The sequence below is a fragment of the Protopterus annectens genome, chromosome 2.part1 (assembly GCF_019279795.1).
Source record: "Protopterus annectens isolate FY-2018-M chromosome 2.part1, PAN1.0, whole genome shotgun sequence".
Classification (NCBI taxonomy): domain Eukaryota; kingdom Metazoa; phylum Chordata; order Ceratodontiformes; family Protopteridae; genus Protopterus; species Protopterus annectens.
In genome coordinates this window covers 425,551,275-425,570,178 of record NC_056729.1, presented here as the reverse complement: position 1 = coordinate 425,570,178, position 18,904 = coordinate 425,551,275, and the positions used below count along the sequence as shown (strand labels likewise).

The 18,904-nt window shown below is 39.5% G+C and overlaps 1 protein-coding gene across 1 annotated transcript in view; it reads left to right on the top strand.

Moving 5' to 3' along the window:
* SLC10A7 (solute carrier family 10 member 7) overlaps nt 1–18,904 on the top strand; it is a gene marked incomplete in the record, with an annotated part of 2,703,821 nt that overhangs the window by 999,411 nt on the left and 1,685,506 nt on the right. Inside the window, 1 exon segment of the mRNA XM_044062239.1 lies at nt 12,457–12,495. Coding sequence (XP_043918174.1) covers nt 12,457–12,495 — 39 coding nt within the window.

Here is an 18,904-nt window from a genome sequence, read left to right as displayed (position 1 = left end):
TCAAAATGCAGAGGCATGAATCCCCTCTGGAAATGACAGCAGTGAACTTGGAGGAGCCACTTAGGTGCAGGGTAGGCTGCCTCCAAAAAAACAGCAAGCTGACCCATTCCATACCACTTGACTCTTGCCTGACAATAGAAAGGCTGAGTAGGATACCCAGGCAAGAATGAATGGCCCCTAGAGCTCTTGGCCTAGCTTGAGAATGCCAAGCTCCTGTGTCCTTACCTTCTCTACAGGATCTGTATCTGACTTCGAAAGAATGGCCATCATTGTGCCACTCCACTAGGGTAGTTCCAGCAGAATCATTGGCAGCAATTGTCCTAATAGCCTCACCAGCATAATCTGTAAAATCATGGAACATTTATTAATCAACTTCTTAAACAATGAAATTGCTGACCTGCAATTCCTCAACCGTAATCAATTTGGCTTTATGAAATGTATATTCTGTCTCTGTAATACGGTTAATTTCTTTGAAGATGCAGTGGATGTCATTGAGAAAGGCCATTCTGTTCATAATGCTTATCTGGACCTTGTTAAAGCCTTTTAAGATGATTCTCCATAATGGTGGGATTTACATATATATATATATATATATATATATATATATATATATATATATAAAATATACCGACTCCATTATTAGAATACAGTGGTGAAAAGCAAAAAGCCTACTGCATTCTACTGCTAGCTCACTCCATACAATTCAATTCAGTTTCAGAAGAATAAAAAAAATAGACACTTGGCAGAAGTAGTAACATCATTTGGAGTTAAGTATGCCACAAATAGATTTCCTCAACCATACCTGGTCTGCCTCATCACAATGATGTGTCTGGGGTCCTGGCAAGGGCAGTAGACAGCTGAATCACTGTACTTGCATGTGTGCTAAGATTATGTTCTTTGTATTCATGGGCATTGAGATAAAAGTCCATGTGAATCACCCTTGTCACGTGAGGGGGAGGACAGTATATCACATTGTATTTTGGTAGCTTTAAAGGTGCTAACTTCCTAAAGAGAGAGTACCCATGTGCTAGTGGAAATGCACTCTCCAAAGAAGATAATACCTGTATTTGCTCCATTCTTCCTGAGCCAGAATGGTCATTCCCTAAGTCCATTTGGCATGATCGGGGGTGCACCACTTGAGTCATTTTTTCATGGGTCATGGCACAGGCTGGGACTTGATTTTCTTAGTCCTCCCTTCAGCCTTTTGTACTTTTCAAGCTCAGCTGAGGAGGAGTCACTGGGATGAAGACTGCCTCATGGTCTGCAGCTCAGACTGTTCAGCTTAGGAGTTATTACAGTTGTTTTCAGGTGATAAAGTCACAGTAACATGAGTTCACTTATAATGAGTTCTTTTGGCTTCCTGCAGCAGGCCTGAAATTGGTTGTTCTTTACTGTTTGCTTCCTGTTTTCTGTATCTTTTTATGCAGAGCCTTATTTGTCCTATACCTCCCATACATTGATCTTATACTCGAGTCTTTTCACTTTCTTGCTCTTAAAGCATAGAGTGTGGGGGTACAGTTTCCCCTGTTTATCCAGATGCTGCTGCTGTTGAGGATCAGAGGAGGAGGAGGCCTATGTCTTATGGGTAGGCCAAGGCTCTGGTGTTTGCTTTCTTGGCGGTGTTACTTCCTGGAGGAAGTTTTTAATTCTGTCTCTTCTTTCAACTACTTGTTCCTAGAGACTATGCCAACCGTTTGTTCCTGGAAATTCCATGACTCTGAGTGCTCCTGTTTATTCTATTTATCTATTTATATTTGTTCACTGCAGTAGTGCACTGCTCTCAAAGGACCATTTGCAGGTACAGCCCAGGTGAAAAAAGATCACGTAAGAAATGAAAAAAAAAAAACATGTTTACAGATTCAAGGATATGGTGAAAAACATCTATATAGATATATATATATATATATATATATATATATATATATATATATACATGCTTAATACATGCTACAACATCTAGTTCAAGAAGCAGTTAACATTGTCAAAATGTGGATGGAAAAATGGAATTATGCTTAGCAGAGCTTTATGGAGAAGATGGTACCATAAGATGGCATATACTACAGGGTTAGCAGCATATAATTATATTTATTTATTTATTTTATTTTACATTTGTTGACTGGGAGTAGTCTGACTGAGCTGCAAATAGCCCCATTTCAGTGGAGGCCCAGGCAGAAAAGCTCCAGAGAATATCGATACAATGCAGTAAAAAACATTCATAATATAATACAGTAACGTAATTACAGAGGAGTAATAATACAAATGGGATAACATTGATATTTTAGCTGGTATTTACAACATTACACAGTTATCAGAATTTAGCAAGTAAATTAGTAATGCAGTCATTGTGATAAAAAGTCAGTCTTATAGCCTTAAGTATGTCTTCATTGGAGACATGGGTTACTTTCAGGTGATGATTTAAAGGAGGTATGTGGATAGAGAGGTAATGAAGTTAGAGTTAGACAGATACTTGTAGTCAGGCCAGGAAGAATGGAGGTGGTGAGAACAGTTAGAGCGTCGAAGTTAAAAGAAAGGAGAGATGTTCAAATAGTGAGCAGGGCAGAAGAACAGTTTATGGTGGGTGAGTACAGTGACAGGACCAGAGTGTTTTAAATGTTCCTTGGCAGCAGCTTTGAATTGTTTAACTTGATTTAATAATAGGATGGTAGCTATATAGGTTGCATCCCACTCTTGTCCTGGGTTTATAGATAAGTAGTAAGTCTTGGTCAGAGCTGCGGAGTGATCTAGTTGGAGAATTGTAGGATATAAGGAGCAACAGAGAGGTTGATGTATTATAGAGTGTAAAATCTGAAGCTGAGAGAGCAGAAGCAAGTTGGGTAGCTCCAGCCAGTTTAGGTGTTTAAGAGAGACACAGTGATGAGTTTTATAAGTATGTTGAGCAGAGTTGTTATAGGCAGAGTTAAGTTTAGCTAGAAGTGTGACGTTAAGGTTTGTGAGTATTTGAGAACCATATAGTAGACAGGTTAGGAGATAGGTGTGAGATAGGGTTACTTTAGCTTTGGAAGTGAGAAACTTTCTATATAGGAAGCCAAGTTTCTGATGGGTCTTCCTGATGAAGTTGATGTGCAAGTCCAGTTTAAACTGATCATCTATAGTGACACCTAAGAGTTTGGAACTAGATCCAGGTACTATTGGAGTGTTGTTGAAAGACAGTATAGTAAAAGTAGATTTAAGATGGGTAAGAGTTTTTGGGAGAAAGAGTAGGAGTATAGTTTGTTGAGGGGATTTAGGATTAATTGGTTGTTATTAAGCCAGGTTTTTACTGATGTAAAGGCAGTCTGAGTAGTAGTAGTGAGACCAGAGGGAGAGTCTGAGATAGTAATCACAGTAGAAACATTTGCATATTGAACAAGAGATGACTGTGGGCAAGAGGTGTAGAGTCGATTGGTGAAGATATTAAATAGTAGAGGACCCAATATGGATCCTTGGGGAACACCTATTTTTACGAGGTATGAAGACATTCGAAGAGGCAAGTCAGAATATTTGCAAGAAGACCTGTGATTTTTTTTTTCTGTAGAGCCACCTTTAGAGGGTGATAGTGTTTTGGAAGCCTGGAGGCACCCTTCTTTTTAACAGCTTCTCCCTGGGGTGTGTGTTTCATTTTTCAGGAATCAGGAGTAAAATTCTGTGCAGACAGTCACTAGTCTCACTTCTGGCTGACCTCCTTGGGATCCTTCCCATCTCAGTGATGTAGGTCTCATTGCATCCAGCTGAGTAGTCCATGAAGTGACAGATTGGCAAGACTGTGTTGTACTTTTGGACTTTGGGCCCACATCTGTGCTTTGTAGTAGTTAGTTTCTGGTTCTGCTTTTACGCAAATTATTGTGAGAAGACTTGAGTCTTTCCATGGATCAGTTATCCTAGAAACCCTGTTTTCTCACTGCCTGTGGTGAACCTGCTAGGATTGCATGTGGTCTGCTGTCTTTTGGATGCAACAGGTGTCCTCACTTAAGCAGCAAGAATTTAGAAATAGGCCTGGCCAAGATCCCCTCTAGAGGGAGAAGACGTTGGGCTGACTTGTTAAATAACTCTTTCCTAGGGTAGGACATTTTTGGATATAGTGGATTTAGGGAGCTATTTTTCTTGCACAAGCTGTGCTTGCTGTTCCCAGCAGTAGAGGAGGACATGCAGGAGCCTTTCATAAAGGACAGTGTTGATTGGTCTCCTCATCCTCTCTACAGGCTAGAGCTCATGCTGTGTCAGGCTTGTTCTCCCACTGAGACTGGCCTGGTAGAGTCTGAGGATGTGGAAGAGTCTTCTTGGTTCCTGCAAAATGGATTTTTGAGGGGGCAGAATGGCTAGTAGAGTGGATTTCACTTGGTCCATCACCCGGGTGGTTCCTCCATTCCCCTTTAAGAATAGCATGTTGTGGGTATTTCAGTATGCTGTTGTGACTGAGTCCGAAGAAGGGAATGGCCCAGATCAGTTCAGATGAGGGGTAGTGTCCCTTAGAATACTCTGTATTCCTGAGTCTGTTCAAATTGTAGCCCAATTGCTTTTTGAGCAAACTGCAATATCGTACTGGGTGGGGGGTGAAGGTTGGAGACATTTGTAGGACAGAGGTGGCAGGACTACTGCTGTGCACATAATTTACATTCCCAGATCCTTTGGCAGGGCAGTCATATCTTTTGTGGCTCTTTTGGCTTGGACACACTTTTCTAGTGAGGCCAGGGTTTCCCCGTCATGTGTGTGTGCCTGAAGACTGGGTAGGCTAGGGCTTCTCCCTTTATCTTCCCTGCTTGGCTGTCGCTGAGCACCAGGTAGAGATCTTTGTTCAGCAGAATTTTGCTTTTTCAGTATTTGCCTTCCATCTGCTGTAGCTGCCTCTGTTAGTTAATCCTTTTTTTTTTAACATCAGTTCCTCTCTAACTGCCTGCCCATCAGTTTCTTTCTATCCAAGGCCACCACCAAGGCAGTCATCAAGGCTTCTATTTAGTCTTATTCCCCACTGCCCGCTGATTGCCATGCATGTATCACCAGAGTAGAGCGCTGAATTGCCAAGCAGATGCCACATGTGCTTTTGTGCACAAGCAGATCATCACTGCAGTGTGCATGTATTGCTTTGCAAGGCCAAGAAACACCTTTTCCTTGACTAGGTACTCATACCTTATTCCATGTGATGCAGAACTCCACTCCATTGCCTAGTAGACCACACCACTGCCTTCTCCCCGAAGCAGGAGAGCAGGCATTGGCTGATTCACTCTGATTTCCTACAACGTCTTGTCTACATGCATGGCTAGAAACTTTAGTCTCGGGGTGAACCTGCTTTTTCTGGGGCCTAACATTGGCTTGAGGTATTGTTGGTCATGGTCAGGGCTTTGTCCTCTAACAACTTGAGTCAGCTGTTTAACCTGACCCTTACATCTCTGGATTGGGTGATTCCTCCCCTGTCTGCTTCGTAGAGAGTCATTGGAGTTGCCTGGTTTGGAGAAATTCTTCCACCCATTGGAATGGCTTCTGTGGATCCATTTGACAGGGATTCAGAGTCTTATGAAAGCCCTGCCTACTATTAGCATTATCTCTTCAGCTTACAGGGAATGTGGTCTCCATTACTTGAGGTGGACCTCTGGAGGCCATCTCTAATGTCTTCCTGAGGAACAATTGTATTTCTTTCCCATGGCTTTCAACCCTTTATGAGAGAGAAGAAGGTGGTCACATTGGGTTTCTCTGGAAGTTGGCTAAAGTTCCTTTGTAATCCAGGGGTTATACAGTTTTACCGCTAGCACAATTACAGGAGCTGAGGCAGTCGTTAGAGTCTCAGCTTCTGTCTAGGCTTGGTGTGGGCAGGCTGTGACTCCTGGGCTCTCAGCTTGGAGGAAGGATCACTTTATAGAGGCTTTTGCATGAGAAGCTTTCCTTTGGGGTATTTTATTATGGTTCTCTAGTGGATGGTTCAGTCATGGTTGTAGTACTTTAACATTGTCAAAGGCTTTTGGCTAAGACTTGGATATTTCAGGCCCTTTGTAGTAGCATTCTGGAATGCTTTAGTTAAGTCTGGTGTAGGGAGAGAGAGCTACAGTAGCTCTGAGAACAGGTGCAGAAATAATTGCCCTTATCAGTTAACCTGATTATGTTTGTTGTAGATAATCAAACACTTTGTCAGAGCACTTAACTTCATGTGAGCTATGAAGGAGATAGAGCCATCCTCTTCCTTATGTATGGGAGGGGGGGGGGGTCCTAGCATTCTGCTCATTAGTTTACAGTCTTTTGTATTAGGCCCACTGGGTTTTTAGAATGTTATTCTATAGGTCTTCAAGTGGTCAGCCTGCCGTTTTACTTGAGGCTGCAGGGCTCATGGAGAATTTGTTATGCACCCTTCCTGTCTTCCTTTTGGGAGGCTGTCATTGTTTACTTCCCAGTCCCAGTTCCATTTTCCCAGCAGGCCGAGCTGGATATGGGAGCTCCAACATCTCATGGAGCATGCATCATGCTGCGGAAGGGAAGGATCTTACTTCTACTCCCTGATGCTGGTTTGAGTATGAGAATGAACCCCAGTTTGTCCCTGGCCCTCTGCCAAGATGGGGGAGCGAGGTGTCATTTGAGGAAAGAGTATAGTTTATGCTTCTTCTTTTATCCTTGGTCCTTGCATGTCCTGTCTTAATGTGGGGCTTCAGTCTGAACTGCTCCATTTGGGCGACTCCCTCCAGCACTTGTCAGTCTGCTTTAATGAGAGGGGCTGTAATCTTGGCCTTTACCTGAGCAGCCTTGTTACTGAGATACATTCTTTGTTGTGACCCTTCAGTTGCCTTTTTTTTATTAGGTTTCAAGTGGTCAACTTTGTCACTGCTCATAGTGAGTTTTTGTGTCTGCTTTCTCCATTGTGGCTTTACTGTGTGGTATTCTACTCAGCCATAGGGCCCCTCAGTGAGTATTGTTGCTGTAGAATTATAGCAGACATATTGCATTCTTAACAAATCTGTCGATCAAGTTTGCTTGGATTTGGGTTCACTTTGTTTCAAGCATGTATATATTACTATATCATGTGGTAGCAGTGGTAGTGCAAACCACACTGTTATTTCTTGATTTGTTTGAAGATGCTCACTGGCGGTACGCAAACTGTGGTGCATCTGAGTGCACTTATGTAGTTGGATGTGTTTTGTCACAGTGTATATTATTACAAGCATGCATCTCTCCATTGATGTGGAAACTTCTGAAAAAACAAACAAAAAAAAAGATGCTGAATTCTAATGGGTGGAAAGGATAAGCCAACTTTATGACCAATCAAAGATGCTCTTTTTAGATCAACTAATACAGTAAAAGTGTGCCTGCTATTTTTGCTTAAAGTTTGACTATTGAAGTCTAAGTTGTTAAAAGCATTTACATGAATATTATGCTTTGCACTGTGTTATATCTGCATTTTATCCTTTGCTATCTGGATGTTCCGAAATGCACAAACAGCTGAAGAAAGTAGTAGAAATGACCCCATATATCATCTTGAATATGTTTATGCAGTAAATTCCATTCATAAATGTTTAGTGTAGGATCATCTGAATAATTTTATTAATATACCTTTTGCTGATAGGGTTAGTCCCACTGGGCCAGTGGCCTCTCTTAGGACCTGAGGTGGCACTCATACCAACTAGGGGAAAGTCCCTGAATCTCTTTGATAAATGCCATGAGATCTTTTACATCCACCTGAGGTGCCACCAACTCAGAAAGATGGGGCCTCTGTTTAATTTCATATCTGGGGGGTGGGACACTTAGGAGTGCAGTACCCTCTAATGTTGCAGTGCAGCGACAGTAATACAAAATGAATCCAGTCAGCTGGGATGGGAATAGAACCTATAGACTTGTGATCGTCCAGTACCAAAGGCAAGTATAATACCTGCTGAGCCACTGTAACTATGCTACCTGTTGCGTAACTGAACTAACTTTTTAGGCAAAGTTTACTGTAGGTGAATGCTTTCCACCCATGTTACTGGTGACTTGGCTTTGATTATCATCCTGGGTCCGAAAGGGATGGCTGAATGGATGATGGCAAGCTTTATACAACACAGAATGGGTCATCAGGAGAACCATGTGGATGAAAGGAACCAGTTCAAAAAAAGAATGCCAGAAAAGAAAACACATGGATGCCATGTGGTAATGAGGGGAAAAAAGACATTTTATGTATTATGGTAAACATCTGTTGGAATGAAATGAAGAAAAAAGTAAAAGGTTTATCAAGCCATTTTGTTAAGTTATTTGGTTCTGTAGAAAAATGACTGCTTTACTGTCTTGATGTGGAGAAAGGGGTGAGGGGAGAAGATGAGAATCTCCTCTGTTTGTTAATCTGTACAGAAAGCATAAAAGACATTTGTCTGAAATGTGCCCCATGTGTAGGTAAGCCCATAAGATAAAGTGACACTGCATGCAGGAAAATTGTATTGGTCATGTAATAAAAACACCCCTTTGCTGTTCCTCTGCATCATGATAGTCCCTTACTTCCTGCAGAGACGGCTACTGCATGAGGGAGTAAATGGACATATGATGGGCACTAGCTGGAGGTGGTTGAGGAGGTAAGGACAAAAAAAAGTGACTGTTCCTGAAATCCACGAACAAATCAGGGACTAGATGGGGGGGGGGCATTTCAGTCCCACACATGCTCCCCTAGGGGCTGGACTGCTGTCTTTGAAACTGTCATGCTCCACTCTGAATCCTTGATTTGTAAACTTAGTCAATAGTGTGGTGCAAGATGACATTTACAAAGCCTACTGTTAGATGGTGCTTTTATGTTTCACTTTTCAGGTAGGTGGTCTGGACCGCCAAGTGTCTATATTAACCACTACATATTTACATTGAATAAATGCAATATTGCAGAGTAATTTTAAACTATGAATGAACAGCTGGGGAGAAAGGCACTGGTGAACAAAGTATAACAGAATGTCTGGAAGTGTGTGTGTGTGTGTGTGTGTGTGTGTGTGTGTGTGTGTGTGTGTGTGTGTGTATGTAAAATAATGTATAGGTAAGTCATTTCCAAATGGTCATTATGCATTCAAGTTGTCTGACTTCAGCAGAGCATTAAGTATCTCGTTGCTGCAGTGATTGAAATGCTGACTGTAGAGAACATAAAATCAATAGGTCAGTCGAAACTGGGTGTGTAATGCCAGTACTACAGCTGCATTTTGCATCTCTCAATAAACCAGATGTTTTCTTTTCTATGAATGTAGATTGCCGTTATGTGGGAGACATCTGATGAAGGCAGGAAGTGGGTTCTAACTTTCTGGATAGAAAACAGAAAAAGCCTTGCTAGCTGAGCCACGGAAAACTCAAGATATAGTAATGGCTAGGAAAAGGGATGAATGAGCACATGGACTTAGTTGTTGAAGGTGTTTCCTTTGTAGCAAGGGATGGTGGCCCTGTTTGAAATGAATGGCAGCCACACTCTATGATCATTGCCAAGGGGTCCCTTCATCCCTTATGAGATCACTACAGTGTATGGTGCATACATGTATTCACAGGCAGCAACAAAGGCAAATATAAGTTGCTAGGATGTTAACTGCAACATGATTCATCTTCACCCCGTTGTGCTTATTTTTCTGACTTGTTTACTTGTAATACTGTTCTTTTCCATATCAGGCACTTGGAAACCCAATGTCGTTTCAATGGATCTCTCAAATCCTTCATCCTTCTAAACTTCTGGGCTGAATGCTCTTGCAAGACTGCTTCACAGCTGACTCTTTCTCAAGCAACATTGGCTGTTTAGGTCTCTTGATAATATCATAACATACCAGCCTTCTTTGCAAAATGTTGTGGGCTCTATTCTCATGCCAGGTAGAAGGATTGCTGGCACTGCAACGAGTGTATCATCCTTTGGATGAAATGTTAAAGTGAGATCCCATTTCCTTGAGTTGGTGGTAACACAGGTGGATGTAAAAGACCCTATGATACTTATCGAAAAGAGTAGAAGTTCTCCGGTACCCTGGCCAAAGTTCCAGTAGTAGTATAAATGCCACCTTGGGTCTTCCGTGAAGAGAGGTCACTAGAATAGTGGGACTAACTTGGCCAACAAAGGATAACTAACAAAATAAATAAATATTCGACTTTATGTATGACAGTAGACCATACCTCATATTTTTGTTTATATGCTAAATATTCTGCTTTGCCTTGCATTTGTTTCCTTCCATGTCACAGCTGAAGGAAGGCCCTTCGGATTATCCTGGTTACTTGGTTACCACTTGCTTAAATAAGGTTAAAAAAAAATCTACCTCCTGCGATTGTGTGTGTGTGTGTGTGTGTGTGTGTGTGTGTGTGTGTGTGTGTGTGTGTGTGTGTGTGTACTCGTGCACATCTATTGCTTTCTTTATGTTCTCCCACAAATACACAGGGACACATTGGCTAGAGTGCAAACAGACACATTCCCTGAAATACTGAATCATCTTTTAACCAAAAGGCTTCTTGTTTGTCATCCATTCTGAAGGATGACCAACTGCCATGTTGATAGACAGTCTGGAAATGTTATGCTGTATGTGAAATTATTTCATATCATGAAGTCAGTATACAGAGTCATGTTGCCTGTTATGTAGCATACAGTAAACTCTCAGTTAACCGGAACTCAAGCAACCGGCAAAAAAATATCGAAGAAATACAGTACAATTTTCATGTGTTTCACTTTTTGTTTTCCCCCGGCAGAAACATACCTTACATTTTTAGAGTTTGAGTTTTAAAAAGTAAGATAGGAATGAATTCTCTCTCTCCTCAACCTAAGAACAAGTCAAACCAAATAAATAATATAGGGTACAGTATTAGTCAGGCCTATTTTTAATAGTAACTCTCAAGCAACCAGAAACTACAGTTATCCGGCATCTACCAAATACCAATCCCCATGGGTGCCGGTTAACTGAGAGTTTACTGTATATGAATCTGTGCTGTAATGGTTACAGCAAGTCATTGTTACAGGCAAAGAGGTAATATTTCATTGATACCAAAATGATCATTCCATTTTCTTTAAGATGGGTTTTAATTGTTAATCTGAGTGAACTGTATGTTCGATGGCTTATGTAGTGTGACTGTTACAGCACAAGACCTACTGTTGTGGATCAGACAGTAAAACTGTTTCAACTTTAATTCACGGTGCTGTAACTTGCATCCTCTGGTTTAAGCTCAGTTATTCCATAAGAGATGTCATGTAGAGGCCCTATTAACTTCATTCTATATTGGGCAGCAGTGATCTTTTTCAATAAATATAAAGCAGTTTTCCACATCTCTGATGTGGTAATCGATACATACTTCAGGGCTCTTGTAATGCTGACTTGTTTCCTGTTTTATTGCTGTTTTCAGAAACCTAGCAAGACTAGTGGCTGGATGCATGCCCTGGTTTTGTACAAAAGCAGAATGCTGATAAAGGAGAAAGGTGATAAAACATGTTGCTGTTGGTCTCAGCTGTCAAATGTAATGTTTTATTTACTTGTGTCTGCTGCAGTGTTCCCTGTCCAACAGGAAGTGCCATATGCTCTTATTCCCTGTTTGAAAGCAAAGGTTCCCTTGGTTTGTTCTTGTTATTTCTCCTGTGTTTGGGCCAAAGAGGTGTGTCTCAGTCCAGTGTGCCATCATTTATTAATAGGCCTAGCAAAGCAAGAATCTAATGAAATTATCAAAGTTCTTGAATTAATTATGAACTTGAATAAAAAGCAAAGCTCTGTGGAGCCAGGGATCTCATTACCCATTCAGCCTCATTGTGTTCTGCTCTGGTGCAGGAGTCAGGTTGAGCTGCAGCTCTCCTTTGCCTTTGGACTTCATTCAAAGTTACAGAACTCACTGGCGTCTGTTGACATTTTGTGTGGCTATGACCGAATGCCTGAGGTGATTAATGTGCCTTTGCTAATGTAACTTGTTTTAAGGGACAAAGCTGGATATAGCTATAAATGGCATTCTGCCCCTTCTCATATGGGCATGCCACCAGGGTGGATCATATTCATGATGTACCGTCCTTTTTAATAACTGAGGCATCTGCTCAACACAATGTTGGTGGCCTCTGTGGAATCGAAGTTTTGGGGTACTTCCATTGTACTATCAGCTGCTTTTGAGTATCTGGGTAAGAAGCATTCACTGGCATTTATGATATCTGTGTGTTGTTTTGCAGCCACATTACATTGCTGTCTTTGTTATTTTATACCTGAGCATAAATACTGTACTGTGCTTATCCCTTCTTGAAATCATGGTTTCCTTTGGCTATTTAATTTATAAGGATAATTCATATGTTTGCCATTTTTCTGTGATTACCATAACATTTTTCAGATGTTAAACTGTGCATTTAGTAGCGAATTACTGTATGTATATTCAAAATAATTAACGTGCATGTGTGTGTGTATATATATATATATATATATATATATATATATATATATATATATGTGTGTGTGTATTATCGTGTATATATTGTGAAGCCTAATATTTTTCAGCTAATATTTAGTATAGAAATATCTGTATAATGACATTTTTGCATTCTGTGTATTTTAGGCTGCTGCTATCTTTAATTCGGCGTTTGGAAGTTTTCTGGTGAGTACTTACTGTAAAAACAAATTCCTGTTGTGCCATATAACACAGACATTATTTGGGGATGATGGTGGGTAGGAAGTATGCTCTGTGTCTTGCCATACTGCTTGCATTTAACCAATTGAACATGATTGCTGCATAACATTGTTTAGTGAGTAACTTATGAGATAATTTGTTAGCAGACGTTTTTATAACAAAATAAGAAAGCAGACTTCATTGACATTTATAGGTGAAAAAGCTCCTGTTTTGTATCAGAAGAAGTTGTATTTTGTTAATAATGCATAGCTGTATAATAATAAAATGGCAGGTAACCAAATACTTATTACGACATAAGGTGTTATAAAGCATAATGCAGCCTTCACTTTGTCATTCATTAATTAGTGTTATTTTCTTAAGCTTTTGTTAATTTTGTTTAGTCTTCCCTGTTTACAAAAACATTCCTACTTAAATTATTTGGGCCTAATTTACAGTGTCGCTTATTAATATACTTTACCACTTAAAAGTTTTGCTGTGAATTTTATTTTGCAGTGGAAGGCATTCTCCAAAAAAGCAGTCATATGTTGCAGACTGAATGATAACTACAACTGTTGTAGGTGTGTGTGTGTGGGGGGGTCTGGATCTGTGTGTTGGTAGGGTGGGGTGGGGAAGGAGGAGTCAGGAACAATTGATTTTGCTTTGGTGTGAAATATTAAAAGAAAAGTGTGTACACAAAGTTTATAAAGACATTATAAATGCAGTACTTTTGTTCAATGCTGAACACCACTACTGAAGTCTCTTTAGTAATAAACACTCGAAAATGTAAGATATCAGTGTTCGGAATAAACTGCTTCTATGCTGAAATTGCACGGATTGTTCTTTAGGAAGCAGTCGTCTTTAAGACTGAAACATTGTATATGTTTTATGAGAGTACATCTGTTCAACTTCTCTTTACCTGCTAGTATAAAGAAATCTTCTAATGTTACAAGCAATTTCTGTCCTGGTCTGAAAGCACAGTTTTGTTGTTCCTCACTTCTAAACTAACAAGAATTTACATCCATAATGTGTCTCTTCCATTATGCATTCTGAAAGAGTGGCTTTTTGTGCATCAGTACTTAGATGTTTTCATGTGCATCATTAAACCATATAAGTCGTCCAGTGAATATGAACGCCAACTCGTTATTATATGTCGTCGTTAAAGAATTCGGCTGGAGCTGTAGTGTTAAGAGATGTAGGGATACTGTAGACTTAAATCTGTAGGGTGGCTCATTTATTTCTCATGTTACATATCAGCACAGAACAGAGTAAACCTTTTGCAAATATTTATGTAAGTCACTGAACAACAGAAGAAATTGGAATAAATACAGTAATTCAGTTTGTGGGTATATTTGCAAAATATAAAAGAAATGATTTGGAGCTACAGCGTAAGCGAAAACTACTTGCCAACTTTGGCACACTCCATTTCATTCTGCCTTGAGGAAGTAGTTATGGCGTATTTAAGAACAGCTGTAATGAATGATCTTTTGTGCCCCTCATATCAGCTTGCTTTCAGAGGAATTCTCTATGACATTTTCTTTTCCCTGTTTAACTATATAGAAAGGATGGAATTGTGCATTCATTTTGGTTTGCCAGCTGTTCATTTTTGTGATACTGTTAGTAATCATCTCCATACCTGCACTACCACAGTGGATCTAAGTTTTATGGCATGAGCGTCTGTAGAGAGAATGCATCCCAGTTGTTTGTGAGAGAGGAATATTCTGAAGTCATTCTTATGTATTTCATTGGAACACTAAGATCAAATCATGTGAGCCATGTCATGGCAATAATTTAGCCCAGTTTATCCTCGGAGCATGCTGCAATGGTTTAGGAGAGGATTATTCTTTCAGTGACACTGGGATGGAGGGAACCCTAGGTGGTCAAAATAAAATCTTACTTGAGGTAACCAAATATTTAAAAGCAGCTTGACTTAGGTCATATGTCATACGAAGTATAAAAGCTACTGGGCCACTGAGAATAGCTGTTCCTTTTAGTTTGAAATGACTGTGCATCTGAATGAGTTTTTTGTCTCTGGCTACAGTAATTACAAGCATTATAGATGCATAATTTCTTCAGGTTCACTGTGTAGGTACTACGAATCAAAGAATGTACATAATCATGACTAGTTTAATAATGTCCCAGATCTAATTAACACACACAGTATTTAGAATTAATTGTTACTGAAAACTGTGATTTTTATGTAGCAGGATTGGTAATAACTAATGAAGGATGAATTCAATTTACATAAATTTCAGATCAAGATAATAACTTAGCTTTGTGCTACCATGGAGGATTGCTTTAAGTTAGAAACGTAATGTCATTATCTCCTCCCTTCATTTAAACACAGTGTTTTCAATAATTGTGGAGCTGAACAAATAATTTTTCTTCTCAATAGATTTTAATGACATGTGATGGTATGTTTATAGTTACGAGAGAGTAACAATCAGAAAGAGGTTGGCACACAGGAAAGCCTGTTGTTGTTGTTTAATGAACTGCACAAATGCCTGCTTTGTCAGTAGTGTTTTCTCACTCGTCAAGACTTATGGACTGATGTTTTTACTGAAAAAAGTTATTGAATACCTCAGAGAATAACTTGCATATACACACATGTACGTTTTATGGTTTACTTATCAATATTTGTTGATTACTAGATGAACAACGAAACATAAATTTTAAAATTTCATATGTAGGTTTTTCACGTTCAGAACAGTGTTTCATACTTTTTGTCTTTTAAAGAGGTAATCTAAATATGTTAAGCTAATAAATAAATTTGATAGCTCTGTAGTTTATCCATTATTTTTTGTGCTCAACTTAGTTTGTACGGCACATTTCGCTCTGTGCAAGCAAACACACATGTACACACTCACGTGTTGGTGTGTATGTATTACATTTGACAATCGCTGCATTTATTATTTCTTTACATGTCATTATTTTGTACTTTCACACTTTAATCAATTTAAAGTGAAAATTTCTGCAACGTTTAAATTTAGGAGTAAATCATTAAAGCAAAGTAAATACTTCTTCAAGTTAATAAAAATATATGCAATCCATACATACCCAATTTTAGCAAGAAAAATGTTTTGTAGAGCTTGACAGAGCTGCGCAGGAAGTAAATGCATTAGCTACAGTGTCCATTTTTCTTGCAAATTTGTGACACAGATTTAATTATGGGAATGACCAGCAACCTAGAAATCTAATTTTGGTAGACTGAGCCAAGTTTTTTTTCTTTAGAATGATGGATTTCTTTTTCCACAGTTCAGGCATTATAAATAAAATTTCTAGCAGTGCGGTATTAACCAGTGGTTTTGGTTCTATTATTCTATGATAATAATATATTCTGTTGAGTATCAATTTTCTACAAATATTTCACAATGTCAGCTGATAAGCTTTCCTGATTTTGTAATAGAGGCTAGACATGAAACGTGCATTTGTGAAACCCTAGCTTCAGCCAGTATTGTGCATGTGTTAATACATTATTTATAGTAATTTAATTTACTTGTATAATATTTCCAATCACGTGATGCAATACAAGGTTGGATGCATTGCATTATTATGAGCTGCTTTATGTATTTAATTTTAGTGTTTGTTACTAAAATGTTGCTTGTAGCATAACTGCAGTATAGTGTGTGAAATATAAGCATTTATTTTTTATAAATCCTTATTTCCAGAATATTCAGCCTGTTACTTGTGTGCAGCTACATAGAATGTTTTTTCACTAACATTTCAATGGCTGTGACTACATTTCCATTTATTGTGTAAATTACTGTATCCTGTAGTAGTAAATATGCTGAGTAAATGGCTGTTGTATAGCAGATAATTCTCTAACAGTATAATACACTTTGTTAAAGGATGCAGCTACCCTAAAATCTAAGGTCTTCATCTACTTCATAGAAAGTAATAAAATATTTTCAGTAAGGGTTACCATTTGGTAAGCTTTCCTTGTAGGTGTGAAGTGTCAGTGAGTGACAATCCTTTGGTGCTTGAAATACAAGTGATTGACCAAGAGCCTCTCTTATGGCAGGCAATAGGGGAGGCGATTTCATTGCTGATTGGTACATCTGACAAAGTCAGTACTATCTATTTCATAGAAAACATGTTACAGGAGCCCTTGACCATTGGTTCCTCAGGTTTAGCTGGGAATCATCAGAAAGGATGAGTGTTTTTAAGCTATGATTTGACATCTCATTTTCTTTCTTTCTTTCTTTTTAATAACCAAAATAGTTTTAATAAAATAATTTATCAGCAGAGATGTTAAATTGCGAGGGGAAATGAGGAGTAGATGTGAAGAAAAATGAATGTTAATTTACTGAACAATCACACTACCAAATTTTTTAACAGGGGATGTATTTGCATGGCCAACATTGAACAAAGAAATACACCACAGTATGTCAAACTGGATCTGCTTGTGTTTTGGCATTCATTTCCAAACTTGTTTCATCTGCTTTAAATTGCTAAGGCAAATAATTTTCTTTGAAAATGACCTGATCAGACTCCTCCTTAAAAGCTTCACCAGTCTTGACATGAGCACTTGCTGCCTCCCCCCTTACCCTTACATTGTACAGATTGTACCACATTTGTACTTACTGCCTCCCCCCTTACCCTTACATTGTACAGATTGTACCACATTTGTACTTACTGCCTCCCCACTCACCTTTACATTGTGCAGATTGTACCACATTTGTACTTACTGCCTCCCCACTCACCTTTACATTGTACAGATTGTACCACATTTGTACTTACAGCCTCCCCACTCACCTTTACATTGTACAGATTGTACCACATTTGTACTTACTGCCTCCCCACTCACCCTTACATTGTACAGATTGTACCACATTTGTACTTACTGCCTCCCCACTCACCTTTACATTGTACAGATTGTACCACATTTGTACTTACAGCCTCCCCACTCACCTTTACATTGTACAGATTGTACCACATTTGTACTTACTGCCTCCCCACTCACCCTTACATTGTACAGATTGTACCACATTTGTACTTACTGCCTCCCCACTCACCTTTACATTGTACAGATTGTACCACATTTGTACTTACTGCCTCCCCACTCACCCTTACATTGTACAGATTGTACCACATTTGTACTTACTGCCTCCCCACTCACCTTTACACTGTACAGATTGTACTACATTTGTACTTACTGCCTCCCACTCACCCTTACATTGTACAGATTGTACCACATTTGTACTTACTGCCTCCCCACTCACCCTTACATTGTACAGATTGTACCACATGTGTACGTACTGCCTCCCCACTCACCCTTACATTGTGCAGATTGTACCACATTTGTACTTACAGCCTCCCCACTCACCCTTACATTGTGCAGATTGTACCACATGTGTACGTACTGCCTCCCCACTCACCCTTACATTGTACAGATTGTACCACATTTGTACTTACTGCCTCCCCCCTTACCCTTACATTGTACAGATTGTACCACATTTGTACTTACTGCCTCCCCACTCACCCTTACATTGTACAGATTGTACTACATTTGTACTTACTGCCTCCCACTCACCCTTACATTGTACAGATTGTACCACATTTGTACTTACTGCCTCCCCACTCAACCTTACATTGTACAGATTGTACTACATTTGTACTTACTGCCTCCCCACTCACCCTTACATTGTGCAGATTGTACCACATTTGTACTTACTGCCTCCCCACTCACCCTTACATTGTGCAGATTGTACCACATTTGTACTTACAGCCTCCCCACTCACCCTTACATTGTGCAGATTGTACCACATGTGTACGTACTGCCTCCCCACTCACCCTTACATTGTACAGATTGTACCACATTTGTACTTACTGTCTCCCCACATACCCTTACATTGTACAGATTGTACCACATGTGTACGTACTGCCTCCCCACTCACCCTTACATTGTACAGATTGTACCACATTTGTACTTACTGTCTCCCCACATACCCTTACATTGTACAGATTGTACCACATGTGTACGTACTGCCTCCCCACATACCCTTACATTGTACAGATTGTACCACATTTGTACTTACTGTCTCCCCACATACCCTTACATTGTACAGATTGTACCACATTTGTACTTACTGTCTCCCCACATACCCTTACATTGTACAGATTGTACCACATTTGTACTTACTGCCTCCCCACTCACCTTTACACTGTGCAGATTGTACCACATTTGTACTTACTGCCTCCCCACTCACCCTTACATTGTACAGATTGTACCACATTTGTACTTACTGCCTCCCCACATACCCTTACATTGTACAGATTGTACCACATTTGTACTTACTGCCTCCCCACTCACCCTTACATTGTACAGATTGTACTACATTTGTACTTACTGCCTCCCCACTCACCCTTACATTGTACAGATTGTACCACATTTGTACTT